Below are 21,083 nucleotides of genomic sequence, written 5' to 3' on the forward strand. Positions count from 1 at the left end.
ATCTTCTAAAATAGTGTTCAGATCACCCAACACAACATTGTTTTACAGTTAGAAAATGTACCTTTTGAGAACAATATCAATCAGTTCAATGAATAGGTTTCTCTTCTGATTGTTTGTCATACAGCAAGCTCTAAAAGTCTTACTAAAAAGCAAAAAAAGTTTGAGGGGAAAATTTAACTTAAAAATAAATATTTTAGTATTTGGTTTGTCCTCGTTCTGATTTCATGACAGCAGCACTCAAGCTACATGAACTTCACACATTTGTAAAAAGCCTGATGATCATGTTCTCCAGCATGATTTAAATGAGTTTTAATGGAAGCAAGAACATCTGAGCATCTGCAGAAAGAGTCACGTCACAAGTCAATTTTAACAAATCTGATTACTTTTAGTGACAGAAATAGTGCAGAATTTAAACATTTCTTATTCATTAATTACCAAATAACAAAATCTCTTATTCAAAGACATAAATTTTCTTTCATAATCTCAAAAGCCTAAAATGTTATGTTTCATTATAGATTTAAATTGTATTTTGAATCACTTATGTTCATTGTGGTCTCAGACTTTGGAACCCACTGTATGTTGTAAGGTGAAATATATTTAGCAGGGAAATGATATTAGCAGTGCATTTGTCTTAAATGTGTCGGATACATGTGACAGGATTAAATTCCACCCAAATCTAATGAAAAGTAATGAGAGAAGGTCATGGAGGAATGACAAAGCAGGACTAAGTAACTATCATCAAGGTCATTTATCACAGGAAAACAGATACAGCAGGAGAGGAAAGATCTAAATTTTGATCTCTGTGCGGAACGTCTGTGCGTGCTCCAGTTTTGCAGTGTTTCTCTGTGCTTTTATAGTGAGAGTCCCATCAGCCCCCAAACTTGACTTCACTGAAGTGGGGTCTACATCCTCTGGTAGCTGGCATTTATGGGTAAAAGTGTTCATCACTGTTCCATCAGTAGCAAGCTGTTAAATAAATAATGCATACATAAGGAAATGAATGATATTATATTCATTTGTATTATGCCCAGGCCCATGTCTGTTTACCTTTTCAGCATGAACTTCAATCTGATTGTTTGAGGTGGTGACTATCACATCCTCAGGAGAGAAGTCTCGGACATCCACTGTGAACTGGTATGTGTCTCCCAGAGTCTTGATGTTTCCAGCTGTCCCTGTTCTGTCTAAAGAAAAAAAAATCAATCTGATATTATCATATGGTGCGCAATAAGGATCACTGCCAGCTCCCTCTCTCTCTCTTCTTCATACAAACACATCTGATGTTTACTTGTATCTCAATTTTATATTGAGTGTAAAAAACCGATGTTTAGGATTTAAATATTAATTGGCCAATTACTGTTAAGTATTGCTTTGCTGTTGCTAGGCAGATTGTTTCATTGCCAACATTGTAAAGGTTTGGTCACATGTACCATTGTTTGGCAAATTTTCACGGACTAAATTCAATCATTTCAATACAAATCCACTCAAGCTGTAATTTTGCAATGGTGAAAGATTCCCCCACGCAGATTCCACCATGGGTTCAAGTTGGCACTGCATTTGCCAGAGTTACTAACAAAAAGCTGCACGGTTGGAAAGTGATTTTCTTTGTCAATGTCAGCTGTGCTTCATACATTGATTCACTACATTACTGACAATAGACAATGTACTAATGTTACAGATTAGTCTCCAGATTAATTAGCGGAAACATAAAATAACATACAGTCAAGCATATAGAATTGGATCAGATCAAATCAAAATTCCAGGTCCATGTTCCCCCCTTCATTTTCTGGAGAACTAAGGACATTTATGCTATATTTAAATGCATTTAATGTTAAATAAACTTTAATTAAAGTAATAATCTTTTGGGTAGTCATTACTTATATATATATTCATTTTCAGGATTTTGTGATGAATAGAAAGATCCTAAGATCTGCACTTAGATTTGTTAAATTCAAACTATGTCACAAAACAGAAAAACAGATTGTCACAACATAAAATATTTCTCATTAGAAAGTTCATTAAAGTGTTCATTAAATCTCATGCATATTAAATCTCATTCATATACTCTCATTTACATTACAAAAGCACCATTATGCTACAAATAGGCATTCCAGTGCATTAATATCCCTTTCTAATGATGTGTGAAAATGTGCCTTGGTGAATCTCAGACCAGCACTTCATATCCATATATATTACGCTCAGCAACTGACCGCCCTTGCACTGTTAAGTCATTCCCCAACAGTGAAGTCACCGCATTGGCTCTGTCCCAAAGCATTCCCTGTGTTACCCTCTCTCTGCCCCCCAGGTGCCCTTGTATATCTGTTGTGTTTTACACACACTTCGACACATACAAAGATGCAACTGTGAATATACCGCAATATACATCTGTCTTCACATACATATTCCACACAGACAAACAGTCAAATGTCTCTTGAAATTCATAAGTAAATGTTCAGGCCTTGTGCAGTTACACATTGTAAAGTCAGTATCCACTATTTTATCTACATAAAATGTCATTAGAATGTGAATGTAAACAATAAATTCTTATTCACATTAAAGACAAATAACATTTTTAATTAGTTAAAGCAGTTTATTTCACATTAGGCTATAAAGGTCCATAAAGAAATGGAACCAGGATTAATAACTCACTTGGAAATCCCAAAGCATCTTTTGGACACATGAAAGATCCAAAGTCCTCAGCGAAGAGTCCCCGGCTCTTCTCCATGTATGGGTTTGTTGAGGTTGAGGATGAAGATGAGGAGGATTTCTGGTGGAAACTGCGCTCCGATCGATAGGCAGAGGAGTTGGTCGCACTCATTAGTGTTTAGACAGTTTCTTTTCCTCGAATCGATATCCAGTCAGAGCTTTGAAGTGATACAGTGAGCACTGAGTTCATAAATGAAGTAGTTTTGCACCGTCCTTATTCAAAACACCGTATGAATCCACTCTTAAGCCTCGGCACCTTTCTCACTCTTTCTATTAGCGGTGTCTCTCTGGTGTGGCTATTGTCTGTCTGACTGACTGTCTTTTATATGGTGGGTCTAGCTTGAGAGTTTTTTTACTTCTGTGTGTGTGTGTGTGTGTGTGTGTGTGTGTGTGTGTGTGTGTGTGTGTGTGTGTGTGTGTGCGTTAATTGTGGGATGACAGTGTGCTATAATTATCGTGTGAGGGAGAGGGGCTCTGTGGTCGGAAAAGTTTTGTGTGATGAGGGCTTGATGTTGAGAAAGGGGCTCTGACAAAGACTCAAAGATAGGAGAGGGAGAGAGATACGGAGGGAGAGGGGGGGGGGGGGTTGAGTCAACAGCTGGCATTCCAGACACTCGCTCCCTGAAATAGCCATTCCCTTCCTCTCTCGTTCTGTGTTCTCTCCATCTATTTCTCTCCCGCAGTTTGTTGTGATTTGCAAACGCACTCTCGCAAGACAGGTCAGAAGCTGTCAATCAGAAAATTACAGTCAACACATGGATTGAGGGTGTTCATCATTTCTGCATAAACAACAGTTTTGAGGAATGAAAGTTCAGACAGAGGGTTAACAGAAAGATGGAAGGAATGTTGATGAGAGCGTGAAGTTGAGGGACAGATGACGTTAGGAAAATGGATTAGGAGGCATTTGTTTTGGAGGAGAGTTGCTAATAATAGACATTTTGATGCTGGTTTACAAGAAATTGCATGTATTTTTGCCTTTAATTCTCACATGCAGTTTAATGCACTGGTAAAAGGTAATATTTTTAGATATTCTTTAACTATTTGGTTAACAATGTCATCTTTTGTATTCTGCAGAAGATAGTTGGTCACACAGATTTTCAATGACATGAGGGTGAGTAAATGACAACAGAATTTTCATTGTTGGGTAAACTGTAATTTTTTGATTTCATAACTGCAATTAAGGCATTAAGTGTTTTCAAGTTTCTTTGGAGCCTCGGTGTTGTCCAGAATGACAAATCTAGTGGCCTCTCATGGCATGTAATCAAACTATATCCTATCACATTCAAGACTTTCATAGATTGTCTAAATCCAGCCAACGTTAAACATTAACTCCTACAGCTTGCGTCGCCAACAAAGCTTTTTTAATTTGATTCTGTGCTGGAGACAGAAAGAAAGAGAGAGAGAGCATTTAATCAGTCAACAGTATCATTGCGACTAGCACAGTTTGTCCACAGGCTTAGTGTGAGCTCACTTCAGAAAGTTCACTTGATATCCTCCCAAGTATTCAGATGTCACTGGATGTCACTGGACAGCCCTCAGGGTAAGGTTTTGTAACAGCATGAATAAACACAAGGTAACATGGGCCAAAATTTGGCTTTAATATGTGTATATATAATAATCATTTCTTGCACAATATTGTGCAATATTATTACAATTTAAAATAACTGTTTTCATCCAGTCTCTCTTCAGTGTCACATGATCCTTCAGAAATCATTCTAATATGGTGATTTGATGCTCAATTATTATTGGTGCTCATTAAAGGATTAAATTACATTTTAAAATATACTGAAATAGAAAACAGATACTTTAAACTCAAATAAAATTTTACAGTATTACTGATTTACTGCATTGTGGTCAAATAAATGCAGCCTTGGTGAGGAGCAAAAAAATCATAATTCTTACAAACATGTATATATGATATTCATGCAACTTTAACCAAAGGTAAAGAAGCCAAAGCTTTCATTAACTTTAAGTACATGTTCATATATTACTATTGGTACTTTATGCATGTTGAAAATGGCCCACAATCCCTTGCAACATATGTATGGAAGCTCAGAGAGAGAGAGTTTGTGTTGTGTTACACTGTTTGTGATTCTGTCAGCTGCTGATCATTACATAATATTGGATTATAATTGTTGCTCAGTGTAAATGGCTTGTTTGGCTAGAACTGAGGGACAGAAGTACAAGAGCGACAAACAATGCAGTTATAAATACACAAAACTGAGTCTCAAATTATAGTACCAAAACAAATCATACAATAATAAAAGCTGAGATGAGAATGAAAATGCATTTAAATAGCCTTGTGGCATCCACACGCCTTATTCAATATAATTTGTTTTGTTTGTTTTTTTTGCATTTGCGACTGATTGTATAAAAACCACCGGCGTCTGGACCCATCTGAGAAAACAATTGGAAATTGACAGGGAGAATGAACAGAATGCAGAATGACAGATGGTAGCCACTCATCAGTCATGGCGGGAGGGAAGGATTATTATTGTGACATTTCACACATATTCAGCCTGTGATCCAGTCACCCCTCAAGGAGTAACAGATTGGAATTGTCAGCAGGGACAAAACAATTCCAAAATAATCAATAATCAATTCCAATAATCACATAAGCTGAAATTGTCAGGAAAAACAGGCTGGATTCAGTTGCGGGTTTACACAGTGCTTTATTTAAGCAGAGGAGACAGAGCAGATGAGTAACGTTCCACAGTTTAGCTCGTAGTGAGGGGATGAGAAGTCGAAGCAGATGAGTCAAAGCAGATGAGTAACGTTCCACAGTTTAGTTCGTAGTGAGGGGATGAGAAGTCGAAGCAGATGAGTAACGTTCCACAGTTTAGTTCGTAGTGAGGGGATGAGAAGTCGAAGCAGATGAGTCAAAGCAGATAAGTAATGTTCCACAGTTTAGTTCGTAGTGAGGGGATGAGAAGTCGAAGCAGATGAGTCAAAGCAGATAAGTAATGTTCCACAGTTTAGTTCGTAGTGAGGGGATGAGAAGTCGAAGCAGATGAGTCAAAGCAGATAAGTAATGTTCCACAGTTTAGTTCGTATGACAGCCGAGACTGGAGGAATGACAGCTGGAAGCTTCTAGGAGCTCTGAGTTTGTGAGAACAGGAGGCAGAGAAAACATCTAAAGACACTGGAGCCTGAGGCCAACCCCGAAAGCCAAACCCGCTGACCATACAGGAGGAGAGGACCGGCGACGATCGGCTGCAGTCTTGGTTCGGCCAGAGGTTTGGACCAAAATCCTCCTGACTTTCTCCCAGGTGCGACGGCAGCGCTGGACGAAAGCCAGGGCGGATGGAACCACTGCGTCGGGTTCCTGTGATGGGAACAGAGGTGGGTTATAACCAACAGCACACTCAAAAAGAGACATACCTGACGCGGCCACAGGAAGGGTGTTATGAGCGTATTCTGCCCAGGAGAGCTGCTGGCACCAGGAACTCGGATTGTTGGATGCTAGACAGCGGAGCATTCTTCCTAGATCCTGGTTGGCCCACTCACACTGCCCATTGGTCTGGGGATGAAAACCTGAAGACAGACTTGCAGAGGCCCCAATCTGTCTACAAAATTCCCTCCAGAACCGGGAGACGAACTGGGGACCCCTATCTGAAACCATATCCACCGGTAACCCGTGGAGATGGAAGACGTGATCCACCACCAGTTGGGCGGTCTCCCGGGCAGAGGGCAGCTTGGGCAGGGGGATAAAATGAACCGCTTTGGAAAAGCGATCCACCACCGTGAGAATTACAGTGTTACCCTTCGACGGGGGAAGCCCAGAGACAAAATCAAGGGCAATGTGTGACCAAGGGCGGGAAGGGATAGGGAGAGGATTCAGTAGACCATCAGGAGGGCGATTGACAGGCTTACTTTGGGCACATGTGGGGCAGGCCAATACAAACTGTCTAATATCTGCGGCCATGCATGACCCCACTCAAGGACCTCTCCTCCTGCCTATGTGTGTGGTCAGCGGGTTTGGCTTTTTTACCAAGGATCTGCCTGTCCGGGCGCCTTCTCGTAAGCTGGCACCCAGATTCGTTGGGCCATTCCGCATCACCAAGGTGGTTAGTCCGGTGGTGATCAGGCTCAAGCTCCCTCCTACTCTTGGTCGGGTTCACCCGGTGTTTCATGTTTCCAGGGTCAAGCCGGTGTTCTCTTCCCCCCTTAATCCTGCTTGTAGTCGTCCCACCCCCCCTCACCCCCTTGTCTTGTGTCCGCCGGGCACTCTCCCGGCACCTGCACCCCTCGACCGGCCTCCTCAACTCGCTGCTTGATACCCCACGAAAGAGCCCCAACCACCACCCCCTTAGGAAGGATGGCCTCGGCCGCGAACTCCCTCCCCGGGGCACCGAACAGGCGAGAGAGGGCATCGGGTTTGGTGTTCTTAGATCCCGGCCGGCACGAGAGGGTGAAGTTGAATCTGGCAAAGAAGAGCGCCCAGTGGGCCTGACGCGAGCTCAGCCTCTTGGCCGAACGGATGTATTCAAGGTTCTTGTGATCCGTCCAGACCAAGAAGGGCTGCACTGACCCCTCCAACCAGTGACGCCACTCACCCAAGGCCAATTGTACCGCCAACAGTTCTCTATTGCCAATGTCGTAGTTACGTTCTGCAGGGCTGAGACGGCGAGAGAAGAACGCACAAGGGTGGAGCTTCCCATCATGGAGGGAACGCTGAGATAGAACTGCGCCAACCCCAACGTCCGAAGCATCAACCTCGACAATGAACTGGGCCTCAGGATCTGGAACCAACAGAACAAAACGGGACTTGTCAAAGGCTACCTGCGCCTCCCGGTTTCATCTGAAGGACACCTTAGTGAAGGTTAAGGCAGTGAGTGGTGCAGCGATCTGACCAAGATTCCTGATGTATCGCCGGCAGAAGTTGGCAAAACCCAGGAAACGCTGCAGAGCCTTCCGGGAATCAGGGACTGGCCACTGGGCGACAGCTTCAATCTTAGCAGGATCAGGCTTGATCCCTTCCGTAGAAATAATGTGGCCAAGGAACGTAACAGACTCAGCGTGGAATTCGCACTCCTCCGCCTTGACAAACAACTGGTTTTCTAGCAACCGCTGGAGAACCCGTCTGACATGCTGGGTGTGTAATTGGAGAGAAGAGGAGAAAATCAAGATATCATCCAAATACACAAAGACAAATTGATTAATCATGTCACCCAACACGCTGTTGACGAGTCCCTGGAAAACGGCTGGAGCATTGGTAAGACCAAACGGAAGAACCAAGTACTTGTAGTGTCCCGAAGGGGTGCTAAACGACGTCTTCCACTTATCCCCCTCCCGAATGTGCACCAAGTGGTAGGCGTTGTGCAGGTCTAACTTGGTGAAGACCCGAGCTTCCTGCAATAATTCAAAAGCAGAAGACATTAAAGGTACGGGGGACCTGTTCTTAATAGTAATGTCATTCAAACCTCTGTAATCAATAAAGGGGCACTGGGAGCCGTCCTTCTTCTGAACAAAGAAAAAACCTGCACCAGCGGGAAAGGAGGAATGGCGGATGAGCCCAGCCTGAAGTAACTCACGTATATGCTTGTCCATGGCCTCTCTCTCAGGACCCGAAAAGGAATATAAACGACCCTTAGGCGGAAAAGAGCCTGGAGAAGATCAATGGCACAGTCGTAGGGGCGATGCGGAGGTAGCGAGGTGGCCCGGGCCTTACTGGAGACCGCCCGAAGATCATGGTACTCCGCCGGAACACCAGTCACAGAGACAGGAGGAAAAGCAGCACCCAAACACGACCCATGACAAGACTGACTCCAGGCTAAAACTGAATTACTGACCCAGTCAATGTGTGGATTGTGCTTATGTAACCACGGGTGTCCCAGAATTAAAGGAGCCTTAGGGGAATCAATGATAAACAGTTCAATCTGCACACAATGGTTGCCAGCAATATGAAGATTAATTTTGGGTGTGACATGGGTGATGGTGGTAAGGGGACAGCCCGCTAATGACCATGCTGATACGGGACTAACCAAAGGAATAAGCAGTATTTTCCAACGTTGAGCGGAAGCAGCATCGAGGAAGTTCCCCTCAGCCCCTGAATCCACAAGGGCGAGTCCAGCGTGAGACTGACTCTGGAAAGAGAGCTGGAACGGCAGCTGAGTGCGTGCTGCTGGAGAGCTTGAACTGAGAACCGTGCCCACCAGAACTCTCCACCTCACTGGTGGGCCCTGGCTTTTAACGGGCACTGAACGGCGAAGTGGCCTCCCTTGCCACAGTATAGGCACGCCCCCGACGACAGACGCTCCTGCTTCTGTTGTGGTGTAAGCCGTAAATGACCCAACTGCATGGGCTCCTCCTCCGAGAGCTGTCGGCTGGCTGAACTGGCTGAAGAGGACTCTAGGTGGCGCCACGGAGCAGGAGTTTGCCGTTGTTTGCGGCGGCGGCTGAGACGGCCCTCAACACAGAGTGCGAGATTAATAAGATTATCCAATTCCCGCGGGAGCTCTATGGCCACGAATTCATCAGCAATGGCGAAGTCCAACCCCTCAAGAAAACAAGCGCGCAGCACGCTCTCATTCCAGCCACATGCCGCGGCTAACGTCTTGAACTGGATGGCATAATCAGTGACAGAGTTCCTCCCCTGCGACAGTCGCGATAACTGGGCCGCCGCCTCTTCACCCTGAGCTGAGCGATCGAACAATTTGGCCATCTCTTGACTAAAATCCGCGAAGGTGGCACAACAAGGAACCCGCGATCTCCATACGGCAATTCCCCATTCGCGGGCACGGCCCAAAAGAAGTGTAAGGACGTAAGCAACTTTGGCCTCTTTAGGATCGCCATCGTAGACCGGCGGATTGTTGGCATGGGGTTCGGAATAGTGGGACATACCGGTGTGAAGAACGGACCCCCGGCTCGTTGCCTCTCGCTGAAGGCTATCCACCCGTGTGAGGAGTTCGGAGACTCGGGCACTAAGAGCGTCCACATCCTGCGCGGTGGTGTTGAGCTGGGTGGCATGCTGCCCTATTAAAACTCCCTGCTGTACGAGAGCCGAGCGAAGTGGATCAGATCCCGCTGAATCATTATCATTACTTACCTATAAGGCCCTAAATGGTTTAGCTCCTGCATACCTAACTAGCCTTATACCACGTTACAATCCATCACACTCCCTAAGGTCACAAAACACTGGACTTTTGGTAGTTCCTAGGATAGCAAAGTCCACTAAAGGAGGTAGGCTTTTTCACATTTGGCTCCCAGACTCTGGAATAGCCTTCCTGATAATGTTCTGGGTTCAGACACATTCTCTCGGTACAAGTTTGACTGCATCATATAATAATTGCTGTTAATAGTGTTCATCGTCTGGCTGACTACGTCTTGTATTCATTTTTCTGAAAAATCCTGTCATACGCGCACAAACTGACAGTCACCACTTATAAGCTACTACTAAATATTGTAGAAAAGTAATTTTCTGTAAAGTTGCTTTTTAATGATTTGTATTGTAAAAAGCGCTATACAAATAAACTTGAATTGAAACTTGAATTGAATCATTATCATTATTATTACTATTATCAGTAGTTGCAGATCACCGTGACTATGAATTAAATTTCAGAGGGCAGGGTAACACTTTATAATACCGTTCAGTTGTAAGTCATTTATTAAGTGATTTGTTAATGATGAACTAATAATTTACAAAATTATTGTAAAGCTTTCTGCAAGTGTAAACTTTACATTATCACTAGATTCCACTCACTCCACACAGAACACAAGTCTGTGCTGATGAGAAAAACAGTTTAACACTGGAATCCCCTGACTTTAAGTCATTTACATGTTTATTCCCTTGACAGCAAATAATTTATTATTCTTTTTAAAAATAGATTTAGCATATAATGTGATGTGTAATATAATGTGATATATTTCCACATATTATATCACTTGATCCTTAAAGTTACGTCAAATCTATTTTCAACCCACTGAGTTGCAACAGTATATTAATACATACATATATATATATTTGTTCTAAGTAAATGCTTTTGTTCTTATTTACCATCACATGTTTTCATAAATGAAATTCTGACAAAAAAGTATTAACTGAGTGTTTCAATAAAGCTATTACATATAAAAGAATATAGTGCGTTTCTATAATTCATATAATTTATATATAATTTCTATAATTCATTGCTATACATACATATAAATAAATAAATAAATATGTGTGTGTGTGTGTGTGTGTTAATACATAGTCCATACATTTATTGCAGTTTATACAGGTCCTTCTCAAAAAATTAGCATATTGTGATAAAGTTCATTATTTTCCATAATGTAATGATAAAAATTAAACTTTCATATATTTTAGATTCATTGCACACCAACTGAAATATTTCAGGTCTTTTATTGTTTTAAAACTGAATATTTTGGCATACAGCTCATGAAAACCCAAAATGCCTGTCTCAGAAAATTAGCAATTTCATCCGACCAATAAAAGAAAAGTGTTTTTAATACAAAAAAAGTCAACCTTCAAATAATTATGTTCAGTTATGCACTCAATACTTGGTCGGGAATCCTTTTGCAGAAATGACTGCTTCAATGCGGCGTGGCATGGAGGCAATCAGCCTGTGGCACTGCTGAGGTGTTATGGAGGCCCAGGATGCTTCGATAGCGGCCTTAAGCTCATCCAGGGTGTTGGGTCTTGCGTCTCTCAACTTTCTCTTCACAATATCCCACAGATTCTCTATGGGGTTCAGGTCAGGAGAGTTGGCAGGCCAACTGAGCACAGTAATACCATGGTCAGTAAACCATTTACCAGTGGTTTTGGCACTGTGAGCAGGTGCCAGGTCGTGGTGAAAAATGAAATCTTCATCTCCATAAAGCTTTTCAGCAGATGGAAGCATGAAGTGCTCCAAAATCTCCTGATAGCTAGCTGCATTGAACCTGCCCTTGATAAAACACAGTGGACCAACACCAGCAGCTGACATGGCACCCCAAACCATCACTGACTGTGGTTACTTGACAGTGGACTTCAGGCATTTTGGCATTTCCTTCTCCCCAGTCTTCCTCCAGACTCTGGCACCTTGATTTCCGAATGACATGCAAAATTTGTCCAAGAGTCCAGTGCTGCTTCTCTGTAGCCCAGGTCAGGCGCTTCTGCTGCTGTTTCTGGTTCAAAAGTGGCTTGACCTGGGGAATGCGGCACCTGTAGCCCATTTCCTGCACACGCCTGTGCACGGTGGCTCTGGATGTTTCTACTCCAGACTCAGTCCACTGCTTCCGCAGGTCCCCCAAGGTCTGGAATCGGTCCTTCTCCACAATCTTCCTCAGGGTCCGGTCACCTCTTCTCGTTGTGCAGCATTTTTTGCCACACTTTTTCCTTCCCACAGACTTCCCACTGAGGTGCCTTGATACAGCACTCTGGGAACAGTCTGTTCGTTCAGAAATTTCTTTCTGTGTCTTACCCTCTTGCTTGAGGGTGTCAATGATGGCCTTCTGGTCAGCAGTCTTACCCATGATTGCGGTTTTGAGTAATGAACCAGGCTGGGAGTTTTTAAAAGCCTCAGGAATCTTTTGCAGGTGTTTAGAGTTAATTAGTTGATTCAGATGATTAGGTTAATAGCTTGTTTAGAGAACCTTTTCATGATATGCTAATTTTTTGAGATAGGAATTTTGGGTTTTCATGAGCTGTATGCCAAAATCATCAGTATTAAAACAATAAAAGACCTGAAATATTTTAGTTGGTGTGCAATGAATCTAAAATATATGAAAGTTTAATTTTTATCATTACATTATGGAAAATAATGAACTTTATCACAATATGCTAATTTATTGAGAAGGACCTGTATATTGAAAAATAAAAGCACTATTTTAACATAAATGGAAATGGATTATTTCATATAATTCATTATATTTTTTCAGTTTTGTAAGGGATAAAATAGCATTGAGATACTGCTTTTGTTAAATACAGGACCCAAATTATGTATTATTGTTTTTATTGTCTGAAACAGCTTAATGGAATGCACTGTTGCATGATGAAATTATAATATTTAGCATTTCCATCACAGCACTGTGTGATTTGGAAATTCTGTGTGAAATGAGGAAGCTCCGTGAAGATGAAGGATTGTGTGCAACATTGAGTCAAGTGAATAATTTGTGTGGTGTGTGTGTGATTGCTTTCACCTTGAACTGAGGTTAATGCAGTGTGAATCAAAGTGTTCATATAGAGACCATATAAGGAGGCAATCACATTCTAAATTTTGCAACACGTGAGAAAAGCTTGGTACACTTTATAATTCATGCTTCTCTTTTAACCTGTTAAGAAATGTTGCCAGGGCTTATTAAAGTGTGCGAGGGTTATAACAGTCCTGATGACAACTCTAATGGTCAGTCGGGTTCTTTCACTTCCTGCTCTCTCTGCCTTAACAACAAAGATTCATAACACATCACAGGTCATTTCATTAACTACCTGATTAAAAGTTCCAAAAGGCCACAACTTTCTTTGTCTCAATGACATTTGTGAATATAATATGAATTTCACATTGTTCCAATTCAGTGGCTGCCCAGAGGCGAGCAGGAGAGGACATGCACCATAAATAAGTTAAAGCTTAATTTTCCTTTCAAGTTACATCTGGTAACGCCAGAGCTGATTCTGACCTCAATGGTCTTTCATGTGGAATGAGTCAACGGGCTGAAAGGTGAGCTCTCTTTAAAGTGTATTTTTCAGTTTTCAAATGACTTTGGGTTGCCATTAAATCATTCGGAATATTTCGGAGTATATGTTTTCTCATTTTTAAGAATAATGTGCAGTCAGTTGGACATTACAGTATCCTGCTTCTTACATGGCAACTCACTAAAAATGACAAATGTGTGGACGTGAAATAATGATTATTATTTTAGTATTTTAGCTCTGCTATAACTGTACTTTTAATAAGAGTTTGTGGATTAATAGCACAGTGAGTGGTTGTCATACAGCGTTGTCATATCACTTTATTTTAGCATTTACTCACCATCGAGTTGTTCCAAACCAGTTTGAGTTTCTTCTGTTGAGAAAAAAAAAAAGATATCAATGAAGAATGCTGGTAAACAAACAGTTGGATATCAATCAACTGTTCGGTCACCAATATTCACCAAAATATCTCTAAAATTTCAATAAGAGCACACATGTTGCATTTTAGACAATGGATGAGACTTGTGCAAATGTAAAGCGTCTTGAAGAAAATGAAGAACAGTGCATCGATGAAGATAAGACAGACCAAGAAAAGGCAGAGGAAAAGCTAATCAGTTCTAATAGGCGTTCATGGAAACCATGGCAAGAATCGCGGTCACGAATCAGAGGTGAGGTGGATCATTTCCTCCGGCATCAATGAGCTCACTTTATCAAGCCTCAGTGCTGTAAACTCTCAATTATCCTCTTTTATTTTATGTTATTTTCATTTGGGCAGAGTGTGTGCTGTATGTGAAGAAGGTTCTGGTGTCTTTTGCTAGCATGGAGTGGTACTGTTATGCCCTGTTAGGGATCATCACCGCTCTAATGAGCTTCTTCATGGATATGACTGTAGCCAAGCTGCTGAATGGTGAGCGGTTCCACCATGTCACTCAAAAATTATTCGTACACAATTTACAAACAGATTCAAGTTTGGCAGTTAACTGTTTGAGCACTGAAGCATTCTAGCAGCTGAGTGTGGCAAGGTCTTTCAAAAACAGACCTTACCTTACCTTCTTACATTTATTCGCACATTGTTAAACCTCAGCCCGTGTCCTTCTCTCTTATTAGCTCACCAATGGCTGTACAGATGTCTGAAGGGTCACCACCTGCTGCAGTTCTTCTGCTGGACGCTTTACCCAGCCTGTCTTTGTGCTCTGTCCACCAGCTTCGCCCACAGCATCTGCCCATTCTCTGCAGGTCAGCTAGATATTCATTTGTACACTGTATAAAAAAAAAATGGGGGCATCAGTTTGCATGGTACTATTATTGTATTTTCCATTATTATTTTAAGTAAATATATTAACTGAATTTAAAAGGTTAAATTCCAGTTAGGCCTACCTTATTTAATTGGTTAAATATAATTAATATATGATGTGCTGTGAATAATCCAAAAACTGTAAAAAAATAAATAAATAAAACAAAATAAATCATAATAATGATATAATAATGAAATAAGATCGATGGAAGTGATTTCAACCACTATGTTTTAAATATAGCCTACATATACAGTATATATATAATCCATTTGGCTCAAAAACAGTTCTAAATAGACATAAGTTATTAGAAGTTATTAAAAACAGACATGTTTAATCATAAATGAGGAGTATTTCTTGAGAAGGGCTGTCTGGTGCATCTGCCATCCATAATGTGTTTGACCCCTCAGGCTCTGGTGTTCCTGAGGCGAGGGCTATTCTCTTAGGGATGGACATGCCAGATTACCTGTCCCTCTCCAATCTCTTTGCTAAACTGTTTGGCCTGATATGCACACTAGCTTCGGGCAGCACAGTGTTTCTCGGCAAAGTGGTAAGAACCTACCTTACATGCAAATGAGAATGTGGAGCTTATGGATAAATGGGCGTTCTGAATATATTGACCTTTTGCAATACAATTCATCATCTCAATAGGGTCCATTTGTCCATTTATCTATCATGGTGGGTGCGTTCATGAGTCGCCTGCATGTTTCCTGCCGTGGTGGAAAACAGGTAGCTGACCAGCACTTTAATACATGAACCACGCAGCCCACTTGCGTTTTCCATTAAGAGAACCAAACTGAAATTGTATATAAGGCTACTGATGCTAATGGCTCCGTTAATCCAGAGAGCAGCTAAAGGAGAAATGCTGGTTGTGGCGTCAGCGGTGGGTGTCGCGAGCTGTTTTGGGGCTCCAGTCAGCGGTGAGTTAACGTCATTGTGGTCCGTGTTATCCTTTAGTAGTAAACAAACACAAAGTTATTACTGAATCCCATCAGTCTATCAGTCTGTCAATTGACCTTTCCCTGTTTATGTATCTCTGTTTCATTGTCACAGGTGTTCTGTTCAGTATAGAAGTGATGGGGACTCATTATTCAATCAGAAATTATTGTCCCTGCTTCTTTGCAGCGGCTTGCGGTGCGATCACTTTCAGACTGCTTTCTGTCTGTAGTTCAGATCAAGGTGAGAGGTGTACTCTACCTACAGCGCCCCCTAACGGATGCTTATGGTATCTTCATAGTAATCTCATCCACCACAGTGCTCTAAGGCCATCAGATAGTCTTGTGGGATGCTATGAATTTGATTTAGATATGATTGAACTGAAAATATCATATCACATTAATGTAATCTGGTTTCATTTAAATTGATATATGAGGGAACTGATTAAATATTTCTTTGATGTATGTCCACAGAAACCATCCAGGCCCTGTTTAAAACCAGCTTTTCTTCTGATCTTCCCTACCAGCCGTTTGAAATATTTATTTTCGCTCTGCTCGGGTAAGTTCTCATGTTGGTGATGGACAGTAGTGAATTAAATACCGCTTACTTATATCTGTTACCTCAGGGGTTGGATTATATTGTTAGCATTCACAAAGCAGTAATTGTTCTGATTATGTTTTCCTCTGATTCAGGCTGTTCTGCAGTATTCTCAGCTGTATTTATTTATTCTGTCATCGCTGGGCTCTGCGTTTTGTCAAAACAAACAAACCCATCAGCAGACGTCTGACAACAGAGTGAGATGAAAGATTTATTCCCACAGACTGGAAATCATATTGAACAATTGGAAAGACTTTCTTTTTAGTTTAATAGAATTCAGTTCAGAATAGCAATGTGTAACTTTAAATATTTATGTCTTCATTCATAAAATATGCTATTTCTAGGTTCACATTAGGTTTTTAATCGTAGATTTGCAACATGGTCTCAGATTTATGGACACCGCTGTATGTTGACAGCAGATGTTTGTCTTTTGATTGGACGCCTGGAGATATTTGTTGTGATCTAACCCAGAGCTGCCTCTTGTTTGTATTCGTAATCTTATCCAGAAAGTCACTTTATTCAGCCATAGTGGCATTTCTCCTCGCCTGCTTTACGTTTTATCACTCGGCGGGACATTTCATAGCTGCTGAGGTGAGGATAGTCCTTTTTATAGAACATTGGCAGTATATCAGACTTATCTGCTCACTGTTGATGAATTTACTTTCAACTTCTCCTTGTTTTTTTAACAGCTCACAATGAAGCAGCTTCTTACTTCATTATTAGATGGCACTTCCTGGTACAGTGTTTCCCAGAATGCATCTGCCCTGCTAGAACCTCAGAGAACATTCTGGCAGGCATGGAACCCACCTGGCAAAAGTTACTTCCAAACACTAGGGCTTTTCATTACCGCGAAGGTGAAATAAAATGAGTATTACGTTTAAAGTTGCAAATAAGTAGCAATACATAAACTTCTTGTTCAAGAGTTTAATAAATTCTCATAAGCTGATTTCATGATTTCTCTGTAAGGTTGGGCTGTTGGTCGTGGCTTGTACTTTGCCTTTACCTGCTGGCTATTTCATGCCAGTATTTGTTTACGGTAGGTAATTAGATCATCATATCATACTATATGCAAACAAACAAACAAACAAATTTATAATAGTAATTAAAATGCAAATGCAAAATGCAAAGTCATTATTATGATTTGTTGTAAAATAAATGTGTTGTAAATAAAATACGATACAATACTGAAACAAATAAATAGCAATATTGGAATATTTGAAAAATTAAATAAAAATTCAAAAATAAAAATGTACAAAAATAAACATTTTATAAACCATGTATTTGAAAAATCAAATAATGTTTTTTAGAAAATAAAAATAATTCAAATTAAATAACTAATAACAAAATATAACAATTCAAGTATTGTAACTCATTTAAGTAAAATAAATGAAACAAATAAATGACACAAAATGAAATAAAATCCTTTGTTCTGCTAAATATCTTCAGCCATCTACACTCAATGGTAGTTGGCAAAATATGGTTATAATAGTTTATAATGCATTATTTTAAATAGTAGTTTAACCAAATGTAGTTTTCGGTGAATCCAGAACAAAAGGTATTTGAAAAAAGCCCCATTGAAACAGCATTTGTCTGTTTTAGGTGCTGCGGTGGGGCGTTTGGTAGGCGAGGTCTCGGCCTATCTGCTCTCAGATGGAATCTCATCAGCAGAGGGTTTGATAAACCCGGGTGGTTATGCGCTAGCAGGTAAACAAACATATTATCATGTCAACTTTCTGATGGGGGATTATCAACACAGCAGGCTCACAGAGATGATAAGGCCTGTCTAAATGTATTGATGGGGTCATATTTTGCTGTGCATGTGTCTGTGTACAGGAGCAGCTGCCTTCTCAGGTGCTGTGACACACACTCTCTCTCCTGCACTACTGGCTCTGGAAATGACCGGCCAGTGCTCTCATGCCGTGCCCGCTCTGATTGCCACGCTGGTATCCAACGCTGTGGCTCGGGCAAAGCACCGTCCATCTTTCTACGATGGCATATCCCTTATTAAGCAGCTCCCACACTTGCCATCTCTCATCCGTGCTTGTCCAAAGTGAGTTAACATCTGCTCGTCTGCCTTCAGGCTCCACCGTGTTATGACTTTAAATTAAACTGCATTTTTCTTGAGATGACACAGCCTGCAAATCAAGATTCTGAGGGGAGAAATCAAGGCTGCCATGGCTGGATAGTAAACTGTTTTCACCATGAACGCTCTCCTACAGGTTGGCCAGTGTTCAGATCAAGCAGTTTGTGATTCCAGCAGGAGTTGTTCTGGAGAGAACAGAGACACTGGCGAGTCTGAAGCACATCCTAAACGAAAGCGCAGACAATGAATTTCCTGTGGTGGACTCTCACGGTGAGTCAAACGAATAACACCAGCTCAACGACACAATTGCACCACTTTGACTTTAATGGCACCTTGTTGCTTGACAGAAGAGAGTGAAAGCCAACGAAATGTGTGCCAATAAAGGCCAAAGGCCAAATGATTGTGTGCTGATAAGTAGAAACACTCAAGATAATGTTCCAGTACAGTACAATGATGGTGCTATTGAATGAAATGAGTCTGACAGTCTGAAGCTCTGGCTTTGCCATGTCTTTGACTTTTTCTCTTGTCTCCCAGGCTCCCCTATTCTCCTGGGTACAATCAACAAATCACAGCTGCGGGAGCATCTGCATCAGCATAGAAATGAGGTAATTGAACTCATAATGTGCTGAGTCATAACAAGAATTTTGCAAAGTTATTGAAAAAATTATAAAAACAACGATCAACATTTTTGACCATTGTGTAGAGTTTATCTGATTTTTAATGTCTCGCACATGACTGCAGTGTTTTTTCTAATGACTCTGCATCTTTTTTTTTTTTTTTTTGAAAATACAAATACAAGTTCATTGGGGTTTTGGTCCCCACCGACTTGCATTATACAGGCCATAAACACTTGTAACAATCTATAAAATATCTTTAGAAGTAAGTAAGTACACAAGTCTAGAATGACATGAAAGTAAAAGATGACAAAATTTTCAGTTTGTCCCATAGAAACACATTCTTTCATAATGTAACTAAGTAGTGAGACATGCGTAAGGTTCACCCTCATGTCATTCCAAACTCATAAGACCTTTGTTCATCCTCGGAACACAAATTAAGATATTTTTGATGAAATCCAAGAGCTTTCTGACCCTGCACAGACAGCAACGCAAGGCTCAGAAATGTAGTAAGGACATTGTTAAAATAGTACACCTGACATCATTGGTTTAATTGAAATGTTATGAAGCTACGAGAATACTTTTTTTGAATAGGACTTTATTCAACATTTTCAATTGTAATGAATGACAGTATTTTGATTTTTGGATAAGTATGCGGGGTAATCAAGGTTCGAATATGAAACTATAATTAAAAAAATAAAAAATAAAGCAAAACTGTGACTGAACTTATCAGTATTTTACAGGGAAAAGCATGAGGGCAAGTAAAATGATGATCAAATTGTCAGGAATTAAGCAAATGAACTGAAGAATACGAGACTATTTTAAAAGCATGACATTTTTATTTATATAGTAATTTTGGTAACACCTTACAATAAAGTTGAATTTGAACAGTGAACTCTTCTGTTTTTCTTAACTAACATTAACAAAGTTGAATAAATGCTATGAAAAATCTGCTGAACATTGTTAGTTATTGAAGTATCTAATGTTATCTAATGTAACCACTTTCAAGAATCTGAAACACCACCGTTTCTGCTTCTCGTCATCACTAAATCTTTTTTTCTTGTAGGATTTATGTAAACAGCTAGAGGAAGTATGTTCTGTTCAACCTGTGCGGCTTCATCTGACGCCAGAAAGCACTGTAAAGCAGGTGCAGTGAGAATAAATGGTAGCTAATTCACTTCACATTATGTGTATGTTTTCTTTTCCTGTGTTTCTCTAAATAATGTGTGTTTGTGTGTTCTGTCAGGCTCATTGCATCATGAGTGCCACGGGTGAGCAGCGTCTGTTTATAACGGAGAGGGGGCGGCTGTGTGGTGTCATCACATGGAAAGAGGTGATAAGAGCAGTCTGCACAAGGACAAACTTGTACACACACATACAGCCATACACAAAACAAATACTGATGAATACACCGCTCACACTGACTATATGTATGTTTAGGATGTTCTTATGACCCCTTCATTTTTCTTTCAGATGAAGAAAATAATCGAAGAGATGGCGAAGGAAGTCTGATGAATGGACAATTAACTCAAACGTCAGAATCACACACCTAGGACAGGCATCAATCTGTGCTTGCCATTTTGATTAACATTTGATCTGCTGGTGATTTAACTCAGGTCATTATGTGAATAATTATTCATAGTGGAATAATAAAGGAATCTTTTGAAATGAAGCAGCAGTTTAGGAGAGTACAACAGGGATGAATTGTCTCCAATGTAAAATAGTTTATTTGTTCTAAACTTTATAACAAAAATAGCAAAACCACCACCAGGACACTGCTGAAAATCGGTTTATGGCCAAATTTGACATTTTAGGACTCACTAATCTACCTTAAAATGTAGTTTTAAATGTTTTTTAAAATGGAGATTTATGGCTACTGAAATTTTTATTTAACAGGGTGATTTTATCATTAGTGTTCCACAAGTGAAAGGATAATACAGTATTTGTGACCTAGGACCACAAAACTAGGGATAAGGGTCAATTTTTCAAAATTGAGAGTTATACATCATCTGAAAGCTGATTAAATAGGCTTTACATTGGTGTATAGTTTGTTAGCATAGGACGTTACTGTATTTGTTAGAAATTTGAGGGTGTAAAAAAATCGAAATATTAAGGAAATCACTCGAATTGGTCCTCAAGTTGGGATTCGAACTCAGGACGCTCGTAGCGCGTCAGCACACTGCCCCCAAAGGCTATTGGCGCCAACACTTTTATATCTTCATGGATTTCAATCAAAGCAAACTTCTTTATGA

General features: G+C 40.6%; 2 protein-coding genes across 2 annotated transcripts; one reads left to right on the forward strand and one right to left on the reverse strand.

The window, feature by feature from the left end:
* Window positions 1-294: 294 nt before the first annotated feature.
* On the reverse strand, window positions 295-3,018 carry hspb7 (heat shock protein family, member 7 (cardiovascular)). The gene is made up of 3 exons (XM_059527844.1): window positions 2,647-3,018; window positions 1,048-1,181; window positions 295-966 (listed from the first exon to the last, which is right to left on the reverse strand). Exons 1-3 carry the CDS (start codon window positions 2,813-2,815, stop codon window positions 787-789), a joined length of 483 nt encoding a protein of 160 aa, XP_059383827.1. The 5' UTR covers window positions 2,816-3,018; the 3' UTR covers window positions 295-786.
* A 10,204-nt stretch (window positions 3,019-13,222) lies between these two features.
* clcnk (chloride channel K) lies at window positions 13,223-20,503 on the forward strand. The gene is made up of 20 exons (XM_059527845.1): window positions 13,223-13,337; window positions 13,818-13,977; window positions 14,085-14,216; window positions 14,417-14,545; window positions 15,012-15,151; window positions 15,253-15,330; window positions 15,446-15,521; window positions 15,655-15,780; window positions 16,011-16,095; window positions 16,230-16,331; window positions 16,641-16,725; window positions 16,824-16,988; window positions 17,101-17,170; window positions 17,734-17,838; window positions 17,968-18,184; window positions 18,354-18,487; window positions 18,752-18,822; window positions 19,898-19,978; window positions 20,078-20,164; window positions 20,305-20,503. The coding sequence occupies exons 2-20, from the start codon at window positions 13,821-13,823 to the stop codon at window positions 20,341-20,343; spliced, it is 2,079 nt and encodes a 692-aa protein (XP_059383828.1). The 5' UTR covers window positions 13,223-13,337; window positions 13,818-13,820; the 3' UTR covers window positions 20,344-20,503.
* The last annotated feature ends 580 nt before the right edge of the window (window positions 20,504-21,083 follow it).

This window comes from Carassius carassius, chromosome 37 (genome assembly GCF_963082965.1).
Source record: "Carassius carassius chromosome 37, fCarCar2.1, whole genome shotgun sequence".
Taxonomy (NCBI): Eukaryota; Metazoa; Chordata; class Actinopteri; order Cypriniformes; family Cyprinidae; genus Carassius; species Carassius carassius.